This window comes from Oryzias melastigma, linkage group LG13 (genome assembly GCF_002922805.2).
Source record: "Oryzias melastigma strain HK-1 linkage group LG13, ASM292280v2, whole genome shotgun sequence".
NCBI classification, from domain to species: domain Eukaryota; kingdom Metazoa; phylum Chordata; class Actinopteri; order Beloniformes; family Adrianichthyidae; genus Oryzias; species Oryzias melastigma.
Window position 1 is genome coordinate 15,682,853 of NC_050524.1, and position 12,687 is coordinate 15,695,539.

At 36.9% G+C, this 12,687-nt stretch overlaps 1 protein-coding gene across 1 annotated transcript; it reads left to right on the forward strand.

Annotated features, from left to right (window-relative positions):
• Positions 1–319: 319 nt before the first annotated feature.
• On the forward strand, positions 320–7,973 carry calm3a (calmodulin 3a (phosphorylase kinase, delta); the record flags this gene model as incomplete). The annotated part of the gene is given in 6 exon segments (XM_024276947.1): positions 320–428; positions 5,017–5,047; positions 6,287–6,430; positions 6,626–6,732; positions 6,944–7,079; positions 7,840–7,973. Coding segments are annotated over 6 exon segments (450 nt in total). The 3' UTR covers positions 7,869–7,973.
• Between the last annotated feature and the right edge of the window lie 4,714 nt (positions 7,974–12,687).

The window sequence follows — 12,687 nt, forward strand, 5'->3', positions numbered from 1 at the left end:
TTTTAGATCAACCATTTTTCATGGTTGATCTAAAAGATTTTTAACTTAACAATTTTTTTTTCTCAAAAACAACATTTGTATTCAAGCTTATAAATATTTTACATTGAAATTCAACATATCATTAATAATTACTGCTATTATTATTATTATTATTATTATTATTATTATTATTATTAACCTTATTATTAGACGGATTAAAGGTGTACGGCCACTGGCGGAGGGATACGCCGTTGTCAAACCGAACCACAGGTTGGCTTCGCTGGATAGAGGCTTCCGGTGGCTGTCAGCGTTAGGATCCAGTCCATACAGATTTCCTTAGCACAGAGCAGTATAATTTAAGTTATTCGCTGTAACGGTGTTTACAATTCAACAGCAGTAACACAGGCTTTTTTCAACGTTAAAGAGCCTGAAACGACAACGGGATAATGGTGAGTAGTATGCTAACAACGCGGTTAGCATTCCTAGCAAAGGTATAGCTAATGTCGCATTTCTCGTGGCTAAATTGGGTTTTTTGGGCTCAATATCACGCTGAAGTCACTCCTCCTGGTGGTATTGACAATATTCAGTGTTATAAAGTTAGCCTGTTATTTCGGAACGCCCAGATAGCAGTTAGTCAAATGCATTTTTGTGCTAATATATCTTAATTTGTCCTCATCAGTTTGGGCTGGAGAATCGTTTTTTTTTCTTCGTAGTTGGTAGCTGCGCAGGGAAAAAAAATAACGCACTTGCTTTCAGACGAAAGCACGCATTCCTCGTGTGAAATTCGGTGTTAGCTGTTGCAACAAACGTTGTAGTTAACATTTGCAGCATTGTCGTCTCGGGCTGTAACTCGAATGTGGGCGTGGGGGTGTTGAAAGGCAAAAATAGACCGTCCAGTGTGAATCCTGGAACCCATGTTGTTAATCTCTTAGGAAGGCATCGACTAAATGACTTGTTAACAAGCGTTTTGTCATTCCACACGAGAGCTAATGCAGCACCTCTCGCAGGCACATCAGCGCGGTAGTCTGGATGGAGTTTGACATGCGCAACAAGCAAGAAAAGGTTGTGATCGCTGCCATCCTCGATTACATAAGAATACAGCTTGCAGGTAGCCGCCTGCTCCTCGTCTTTTGGCCACAATTATGTGTCACATTTGATTCGGCTTGATGAAGACTCCATCGCGTCGTTTTCACGCTGTAACTTCATGACAGCATCTCCTCTGTTACGTATTGCGCCACAACAGCTCGACCGCATTCTGCTTCTGCTGAATGATCCTCTTTGCCACCCCTCCTCTCGCGTCTCCCTTCCCCCCGCATTGAACCAAAACATGCTTGGTGCAATAGGCTGACAGGACCTGCAATGCACCCTTAACAATTTGAAGTATATGGAATTGTGCCATTGTTGCACTCCTGTAAATATTTTCTTGTTTTCAAAATATTTATGTAATACCTTTAATCTCCATGTTAAGAAGCTGATCTGATTTGCTAATGCCCTTTTTAGGGAAACGAGCATGCTTCATAGAGGCCTGCATTTAATTGCAGTGTTGAACATGCTTGGTTTATTACAATTGTTATATCTTTAATGGCAACTCCCTTAATTCCAAATCTGCATATCTGTTATTTTAAACAACTATTGACCTTTGAACAGTTTGGCTAATATCAAACTGTCATCCCATGAGTTAGATGTCTGTAAAGGTCTGTGCAGTTTGTAGATTTGTGTTTTTAAACTACTAATTTAAGAAAAGGAACTCAGGAAATCACATTGTATCCTTTTCAAGAAATGTAACTGTAAAGTGGAGCAGAATATAAGCATTAATCCCTTACAAACAAGCAAAAATTCAGTTCCTTACAGACGTATTACTACTTCTTTAAGAAGCTTCTATCATTACCTATATTAATAACACTTGTTTGAATTAGTTATCTGTATAATACACCTGTCCACACCCTTAAACAGTCAGACTGCAACCTCACCACCATGACCAAGAACAAATAGCTGTCTAACGACACCAGGGATGAGATTGTTCACCTCCTGGGATCAACCAATCTACAACAAGCAAGCAACTTGATGAGAACACATCAAGTGTTGGAGCAACTATTAGAAAATGAAAGAAATACAAGCTCACTGATAATCTCTTCGTTCTTGAGAACGATGAAGAACAGTCCAGATCTACACAGGGAAACTGATCAATGACATGAAGAGATCTGGAGCCACAGTAACAAAGTTTACTATAAGTAAGACGCTACACTGTCATGGGTTCAAATCCCGCAGAACTTATATTGTCCCCTTGCTTAATTTAGCACATATCCAGGACCTTCTAAAGTTTCCCAGAGACCATCTGGATGATCCAGCGGAGGATTGGGAGAAGGTCATACGGTCCCATGAGAGAAAAATGTAACACTTGCTATGTTGAAAGGGTAGAATAATGATCCCAAGAACACCTAATCCACTGTGAAGCATGAGGGTGGGAACCTCATGGTTTGGGTCTACCTTTTTGCAAAGGGGACTAGATGATTGATCCTTATTAAGGAAAGGATACATTGAGCCATGTATAGGATAGATTTTGGGCTTAAACCTTCTCCCAGTGAGAGTATTGAGGATGAAGAATGACTGAATCTTCCAGCATGACAACAATTCCAGATACAGCACTCAGAAAGCAGTGATTTGGTTGTTCTGGAGTGGCCTAGTCAGTCTCTGGACCTCAAACCAGTGGAGAATCTGCAGAGAGAGATAAAGCCATGTTGTCTACCAAAAGCCTCAAAACATCACAGCTCTTGAGGGGATCTGAGAGGAAGAATGGACCAAAATAGCAGCTACTGTGTGTTCAAACCTACAGCAAACAAAACAAACCCAGTCATTCTTAATCAGGGTTAAGTATTGAATTTAACTTTGATTGTCTAATTATTTTCTGCCCCATTACACAAATTTATCTAAAAATCTTATAATGTGATTTCCTGGATTACCCTTTTTTCCATTCCGTCTCTTACAGTTGAAGTTTATCAATGATGAACATTGATGATCTCCCATCTTTTTAGAGGGACAACTCTCAGGATATGTGACTTTTTAGCCCTACAGATTACTGTACACTAACTGTATCATGCTGCATTAAAGTAAAAGCAATGCAACGCCGCTGTTTGGCAGTACTACCTAAATAACCTGAAAGTGTTTTAATTATGGCTAAGCAGACCATAATTTGAAAATGTGAAAGGCATTTTTGTAGCTGAATTAATTTCAATGGTTTAAGCCAATTCATTATAAGTGCACAATTAGAGGAAGTAAAAATTGTAAGTGATGTAAAACCCAGAAGTGATCAAATCACTCAAATAAGCACTGCTGGAACACTCATGAAACAAATCTGAATTGTACAACAGAGGAATTGGAAAATATTCTAGTCACTGTCATGAATATGGGAACGAGACCTCAAGCAGTCCACTTCAACCCAAACAATGTTGTTGTTTCAACACAAAAGAGCTGAACTGCAGAACCTGATATATCAGTAACAATTAGAAGATGCACAACTCTTGATTTAGGTCAGTCTATGTATGCAGTTTGAAAAGGTGAAAATTGTACTTGTGTTTCTAACCTGTTGGCATCTGGCTGAGCTCAGCTGGTGAAATGTTGACTGTTCTTTATTTTTGAGACAAAAGGGCAGATGCTAAAGCTTTGGATAACTGGGCAGACTGCTTTGGTTTCCTGCACATTGATAAACATTATGGACAAATTAAAATGTCTGCTTTGGGATTCATATCATTATAGTGACATTAAAAGTTTGTGATACAAGTTTTATGTCATAACACCCTCTTTAAAGAAAACACCTTTAAGCAGAGTAGATTGTTGTCTTCCCTTTTTCATGTTCTTCCTCCCTGGTCTCCAACCCCAGCCAGCTTAGTGACTCACTGAATGTGACACAGCAGACCTAAAGAATACAGGGCATTGTCTGAAGTCCATTCTAAAGAAATGTTGACATTTTTTTGGTTCTGAGTAGGCAAAGAATGATAACAAAACTTTAAAATACGTCACTTGCAAATCAAATCAAAAACAATGGTTATTTTTCTAACTTTGATGTGTGAATTTTCCAGCCCTTAAAAGTTTCAGATTTAGATTTAGCTATAAGCCCACATGCCCTAATTAGCTATTTTTATGACAAAATGATATCATTTCATCATTCTGCTGCATTTATTGTGGAACAAACTCATAATTAGATTTAAAGTTTTTCATTTCTGTCATATTCTTTGTGCTACATTCGCGACCGTGTTCATGTCGCACTAATTATAGTAGGCATGTGTATTTCAGGCTGTAGTGTATTTATATCAATCCCTCATCACATTTTCTTTGCCTGAGAGGTGGACATGCTCAGCGAATTAGATTGGACCTCACATGTAGGTCAGAATGCCTCAGATCTTAAAAGAATGAAATTAGTGCAATATCTCCAAATACGTATTTTCTGTTGTTTTCATTGTGTCCATACATTCCAAGAGCACTGAGTGTGAATAACTTTTTTCTCTCTGTGGATCCGAACATGGTTTTGGTTTGGGCGAGTAATGGAAGCCTTGTTGCTACATGCTGCCAATAGTGTGTTTTGAATAAATTTGTCTTAAGCAAATTTGCTCTGCCTGATTAGCTTAGCTTTCGTTGTCAGTGAAGCCTGCTGCAGGCGTTCGTCATTAGAGCTGCAGGAAGTTTGATTTTTATCGGAGATTGTCCTAATATTTGTAATCAGATTTTGGCCATGTTATTGTTTGACATGAATGGCCTAATGGTCATTGCCATGCTGCAAGGTATTGGTTTTTAAAAGCTTGGTCTTTTTTTGTTTGTTTGCTTGTTACTGTGTCACCTTTCTATTTGGATCCTTGTCTCTTTCACAGTTATAATCCTTAGACACTGTTAAGCTGTTGTTTTGTATTGTGCATGAACTACTGTGCTTTACATTTAGATCACTAATGCAAGTCTTACGAGTAATCAGTTGTCAGCAGTAAATATAAGATGTTTTAAAAATGGCTGGCTGTGTTTAATAGTTTGTTTTTGTAATTTGGTTAACAGGCTGATCAGCTGACTGAAGAGCAGATTGCTGGTGAGTGTGTGCATGTCTTAACCATTTCTGCCTATTTTTTTTTTTTTTACCTCCAGCAGGACACTCATCTTTCATTCATTTATGACTCCGCTCAATAATTAAAACAGGTGTCTTAGAGATCAAAGGAGCCGGAGCGCTTGCTGCTTTTTAAGCACTATTTTTGTATTCTCAGCATAAGAGCACATAGCCACATTCACAGGAGTTGCCTTGCTGAAAATCAGATCTGTGATGAAAATACACATTTTGTACATTTCTAAAATAAGACTTGAAGCTCTAAAATGCATTTTTAATTTGGATGTTTTGGAATATTTGAATTGGTTTTATCCACTGACTGTGGATGAGAACTGGACTGAGTTCGCCCTCCCCCCTCGCATTCCAAATAGGAAGTACCAAATGACTCCTATAAGCCAAAATCTCATAGACTTCTGTTAAGAAATCAAAGTCTATTTACTATTCAGTCATGATATTTGACAGAATAAGCATTATTGCTCTGCTACATGTTCTTGATTATACATTTTCTTTCTGTAGTGCAAATCATTCAAATTATAAACTGGCCAGTCAGATGCCTCAATAAAAGTATGTGATCTCCCATCAAATGTTTGAAACGTTTGATTCACAGAAATGTTTTCTTAGACCAGTTTCAACATGGCGACATCCGTGGTATAAAAAAACAGCGACTACATCGACTTCATTTTGTTGGGTCCCAACGTTAACCATTTTCTGAGCGACATCACACTGACATGGTCCAGCTCTCATATGCAGTCAATGGTTATATTTCATGTGTTTTAATCAAAATTCAGAATGTTTTATTCCTGTCATATATTGGATTTCTTTCCTTGTTGGCAATTGACATATTTTTATTTTCTTAAAACACAATGGACTAGAGGTATCTTTTTATGAGAGCCATTGTTATTGACTGAGACTAAATGACAGAGTGCTGTAGTAAGTCTTGCTGTTTTTAATAAAGTATTAGATACCAGTTTAAGCATGGTTTAGAATATAAATAGTTATGATGTTATAGGGTGTTACTAATACTGAAATATGTTTATTTCAACAAATTTACATCTACAGCCAATACATTATGGTAAAATCAAGGAATGTGGAAAACATGCAGGACCGTGCTCTAGAGTCCAGGACTTGGAATCACTGGTTTAATAATTCACTGTCAGTGTCTAATACAACGGAGCAGGCCGTCCGCTCACACCTTCATCTCTGTTCTGCTGTTCTTGTGATGTGCAGAGTTCAAAGAAGCATTTTCGCTGTTTGACAAGGATGGTGACGGTACAATTACAACCAAAGAGCTGGGGACAGTGATGCGCTCTCTGGGACAGAACCCCACTGAGGCGGAGCTGCAGGACATGATCAATGAAGTGGATGCTGATGGTGAGGAAACAGAACTCAAAATTACAAGAGCAGAAATTTCAAGTTGGAAAAAGTGTCCTTTTTGCCAAAAATAAAAATGGTTTTGGTGAAACACCAAAACTGCAGAGTTAGGCCTTATCTATTTTATTTAATATTTTTCAATTAAACTATGTGAAAACTAAATTAGTATAATATTTCTAACTTTTGTTTTTGTAGGTAATGGGACTATTGATTTTCCTGAGTTCCTGACGATGATGGCCAGAAAGATGAAGGATACAGATAGTGAAGAGGAAATCCGAGAAGCTTTCAGAGTTTTTGACAAGGTACTTAGAGTTGCAGTTCACCTGAAATGAACTCAAATTTGAGTCCAAATCTTAGTAGTTGTGTTTGATAGTTGCAGTCTTTGTTACTGCTCTTCTTAGTCTTCTTTGTTTGGGTCCATAACCAAAGAAAATGTAGTTTGATTGTAGAGCCTCTAAAACGAGCTTCATGGAGAAACGCTTGGCGTTTGCTGTAAGTGTATTTTCTATGCAGGATGGGAACGGGTACATCAGCGCAGCTGAGCTACGACACGTCATGACCAACTTGGGTGAGAAGCTCACTGATGAGGAGGTGGACGAGATGATCCGCGAGGCCGACATTGACGGAGATGGCCAGGTCAACTATGAGGGTGAGATCTCTTTGTGGTATTCTGCCTGGCTGCAGTCTTCCTCCTGTAGCAAAATGTTGATGCCCTAAAAAAAATAATTTTTAGTCATTGAAGCCAAGTTTCACTCTGTTGGATGGCAATATCCTGTGATTTCAACCTTTTTTTGTTTCAATCTGATCGTTTTCAGCATCAGTGTGTAAAACATGGATGACCAAAGTAGAATAGTCAAAATGAGTTTTAATAACTAAATCATTCTGTTTTATATATCATATCTGTCAGATATGCAGCATGTTTCAAAATAAACTGGGATATTATGGGATGTTTTACATCTACTTGACCCACTTGTTGCTTAGCTTGTACATTACATGGAGTTATATTCAGTTCTTACGTGTTGGAGAAATAATTCAACCATTAATGCATGTTATTTGGACTTGATTAATGCAAAAATAAAGTATAACTAATATGAATTTATTTCTACAATTTTAACAGTAATTTGGTTGGGTGTAATTTAAAAAAAAAAATCCAACTCAACTTTTCATTGTATTAAGTCAATAAAATACTGGGATTGTGCTATTTGAAAAGGAGAGTTAAAGAAAGTGAGTTCTTCTGCTTTATGGTATTTAAATTGTTAAAAATTACAATCATATTCTATCTCCAGCTGTTCTTAGCCTGTACTATTTCTCTTTAGCAACACATTCTGTTATCTTCCACCTGATTTGTGTTCATCTGTAAGGTTATTTTATGTCCATCATTTGATTGGCGTTTCTTCTCCTCCTTACAGAGTTTGTCCAGATGATGACTGCCAAGTGAAGAGAGCTCCAATCTTTCTCTGTGTTACTTGTCCTCTTGAGATTTGTCTTTAAGATTAAACAAAAAAGGAACAATAATCAAACGGTAAACAAGCCCCCAAGATCACTAATCTGTAGGATTTTGCGATTTGTGCTTCGGTGCATCTAACTACTTCTAAGGTCTCTGTTTAGTTAACACCAACAGTATAATCCCTAGAGAAGTTAAGGACCAACATTTAAGAAGGCAAAGCCCTCCTCCATCAGACCATGGTTCTGCCGAGTCACCCAGCCCTGATTAATTTAGAGGAAAGAGCAACACTGAAAAGGCAGAAGGGACAGCAGTCAGGATACAGTTGGCTTAGGAAAGTTGGTGTTTTTTTAATTTTTTTTCTATAAATCTTTACAGTTAATCCTCTCAGCAACGGAAAATGTCTTGCACCCGTGGTGACTCTGTAATTATTGAATTCAGTACTCCTCTTGCATGCACCCTTTCTGTGACCATCTCTCGTGACAACAGGGATGCTCTGATCCTGCCGGAGGTCGCGGTCAGACCGTGTTCCCACTGGGAGGCACGTACATAAACATATATCTATAAATGTGTAAAATGTGTGTCACTTTTAATTATTGCAAGAGCAATTAGTCGAGATGTAGGGTGTTCATTGGTGCTTGGCTGGAGGTGAGTGTTTTATACCTCGAAGGTTCAGAAGAAGAATCAGTCTGACGGGATGGGTGGAGGTTTTCTCCCTGATGGGATGCAGTTTTTGTCGTGGGTTTTGAACGGCCAACAGCTCTGTTTGGATACAGGAGAGTGTTGTGCTGCTTCGGGTTGGTTATTGTGGAAAAAAATAAGAAAAAAACACTTGAGGCAGTTGAGCAAAACTGCAGTTGATACATTAGTTCTGCAATCAGATATAATACAATATTGGTGTAATGCTTTTTAAATGTTTTCAAATATTAATGTATTGATGACAAATTTTGGTTACAAAATATGACTATATATATATAAATAAATATATATATAATAGTGTATTGTAAAGTTTGCATTGCTTAATGTTGTAGTAAATCACCTGTGACATGTTTTTTTTTCCTTCAGTTTTGAAATGTGCCAAACGCCTCGAACTTCTTGCAAGTCTTGTAGTTCAGAATATAATAAATCTGCATAATATAACGAAAAAATGCATTTGGAACATATTTGCACTTTGATATAAACTATATGGATGTTGGAGAGTTAAATAAAGTAGTGCTAAAAGATTAAAAAAAGAAGAAAAAAAAAGAAATACCAAATGTCACTGTTACTGCTGCTATAACAATGTGTCTGACTCATTTCCTGTCCTTGTTGGTGTGTGATCTTCAGTTTGTAGTTCGGTGAATAAACTTAAGTCTGCTTGCTGTTTTATTGAACAGAATAATCTATTGTATATTCACTAAAGCTACTTTTGAGGGTTGGATGGAAATGGCTCATTGTGGAACTTTATGAAAGGGGGCGGGGTTAAATGTGCAACAGTGTTGAGCTTTGCTGAGTCAAAGAAGCAGGTTAGAAGCAGGATTTTTTTTTTTTTTTTGCAAAAAAAAGTGAACGTTAAATGTTGCTTTGAGGCATTTCCGGCTGTCAGGCGTTTGGAAGTTAATGGACTATTACTGTCTGAAGGAATGTCACAATTGTAAAGATGTGATATATTTTCCATAAATCAATAAATTGACTGAGCTTTCATCTGCATATTTTCTGACTTTTCTTTAAGTGGTTGTAGTAGCAAACACATTCTATCCCCTGCAAGTGTCTCTGTGTTGGAGCTTTAATCTCATCCATGCAGCCCGTAGACTGGGTCAGCGCAGGTCACCCTAGCCTGTCACTGGAGGAACTATCCCAGGCACAGGCTATATTTAGCGGCTCAAGAGATTGAAGAACCCGTGGTAGTCCAGAGGCGACGCACTAAACCCAAATGAGCCGTATTGCTGACTGGCAATATCGAGAGCTAATAGAATGAGACTTTATCTGGGCCCGTCGGAATGTTTGTGTACTTCTTAAAATGTAAACGAGTTTTAAAAAATGCAACTCACCTGAGCTTTATGAATTTTATACAGCCAGGTGTAATCTGGAGAAAAAGGTTTCAAAGTTGATAAAAAAAAGGTGAGGAAAGTTATATAAATAGCATCATGGACCGCATGTGCTCAACAGGTAGAAGGGATTCTCCATGACTGAGGAGCTGCATCATCAGGAGTTCGATGAAGCGATCCAAAGTCTGCTCCTTCAGCAGAGAGACAAGTTGTTGATGCAAAAAAAGAATAATTGGTGAAAAAGAGAAAATCAGAAAAAATATTTCAGGTTTAATTTTCATCTCTGGTTTGTACTCTTCCCGTCAGTGATGCATGGGAAAATATTCTGATTCCAACTTTGTGGTATCTTTTATTGATGCTCCTTTTCCACGGGCTCCACTGCTGTCCCGGGATCTTTAAAGACATATATAGATCAGTCATCACCCAAACCTCAAACCCACTGAGCACATTTGGAATGAACTTGAATAGGGAGTCGAGTCCTCTTCAACTTCAGAGAATCCTCTGTAGAACAAATGGGACTGCATTCCCAGAGAATCTTTCTTTACACTCCAAATCAAAAACATATTTTCCCACAATGACATTTTGAAGACTAAAGTGAAAAACAGCACAAATGTTAAGTTTTTCTATTAAAACAAGACCACCAAATACAAAAAAGAAAAATGAAAAAATCCTATTATTTAAAAGAAAAAAGCCTAGTGATATTAAAATCCTTTCATGAATATATATTTGTACTTGGAAAATGTTATTAAGAGGTGAAAAACTCCTAAAATAATATGGTAAACTTTAAGTCAAAAGTGTCAATGAAAACCTTTAAAAAATGTTGTAAAAATGTTTGCAGAATTCAACCAAAAAATATGTTTTTCTTTAATTATGCGTTATCATTCTGCACCAGATCTTTTAAAATGTTGTTTGATTAAAAAAAAATCACGTAAGCAACTTTTTGTTATAAAAAAAATAAGCGATGCTAAAATCCAAATTTTTAATGACCTTCTCATTAAAATAAGAAGTGCACACTGATAACAACGATTTTAAACTATCCATCTATGCATTCATTACCTGCTTTAACAAGTAAATACATCATTTTTGATGGTGTAGTGTTCTTAGTTTCAAGGGAGAAACTAATGGAACATAGACTGAAGGGCTGAAATTTGTTTTCTTTTTTTCCCCAATAACTTTAAAAAAAAAACATAACACAAGAGTTTTTTATTGATTTGGTCAAGAATATCTCCAATCCTGTGTACTGTGAATGCCCTGAAATGGTAAAATATGGCGTAGAAAGGATGGTGTTTTTCCTGATTTCAAACACTAGATGGTGCTGTTTCACTGATTCCAAACCCAACACTTCCTGTGTGATCTTAAGAGGAACATTTATCAGTCACCATTTTTGCAAGTTGTTTCCCTTAAATTGATCAGAGGTCTGTAATGTTCTTCATACTTTAGCTGTGAGAGACAGAATGAAAGGAAAAAAAAACTCAGGATTTTTTTTTCTGAATAAGATCACAGAGAAAAAGACAATAATAGAATAAGACCTATTCATGCATCTAGATTAATTATTTGTTTTAAAAATGCAGGACTAAAACTACTCACTCTGTGTAAAAATTATTCCTGATGAAATCCAAATCTGTGTGATTTACTGTTAAATAGTCTTCTTACGAGAAAGCATGACTTGCTCTTTCTTGCTCAAAAGATTTACAGACAGTTTAACCACAAACTTCAAATCTGCATGTGTCTTATATTTAATTCTACATGAATCGACCTTTGAAGCGAAAAGTCTCGTCCATCCTGGCATCTTGTCTTCATCAAACTTTTAACACCTCATTTATTTTGTCTCTCTTGTGTCAAAAGGGAAGAAATAATTCTTAAGCTGCCACCTAGGAAAGTATGTGCTTTCTTAGCACCTCCTAGTTGTGAAATCTAATTAGAAGAAGAGAGAAGTTGTTGAGAAACGAGATTGCTCTTGGAATCACACTTCTTAATGTTTTGTGGTTCCTTTTTAATTAAATCTTCAGCTTAGTAGAAACCAGAGGAATCGGCCCACTAAGAGTCCTTCAAAAACAATAGAATCTTGTTGTTGGGTTCATATTTTGACTAAAATAATTCATATCAAAATCAATGCATCAGAAACTTTGTGTTGAATTCTGTGATATAAATGTAAAAAAATTCCAAATATTTCTGACCATAGTGAATCTTAAACGTATAAATGTGATTTTAAAGGGAAAAAAAAATGATCTTCTAGATGATTTTCCAGAAATTGTATTACTTTTTGTCTTATGTTCAATATGAATGAAGGATTTTAATAAAGCAATGTGTTGATTTAACCTTATATTGTGTTCAGGTTAAAACTTTCCAAGAGGGAAAATTGGTCAATTTTAACCTGAGCATAATATGAGTTAATTTTTAAAATAAAGTTAAAGATTTTTATGCATGACTTTAAAACCACACCGTAAAAATAACTTTAGCTAAATGGAATTATTTACCCAGGGAGAAAAATTGTGTGGCATTACTAGATGTTTCCTTTTCCCCTTAACTACAACCTGATTTTTTTTCTTATCATCATGTTTTCTGTGTTTCAAAGTCTCAATTAACAAATAGCAGCTGTGTTCATTTCCTGTTTTCACGTCCTGTTGAGGGTAAGTTCCAGTATTCCAGCAGTCATCGCGCTGCACTGATGGTTCATGCTGTGCATCACCATCACCCCGGCGCTGGGTCATTTGGAGGAGTTTTTTCGGCAACAGCTATCCACTGACAGCAGGGAAAACCGCAATCAAACCAGATGTCCAAGTAGA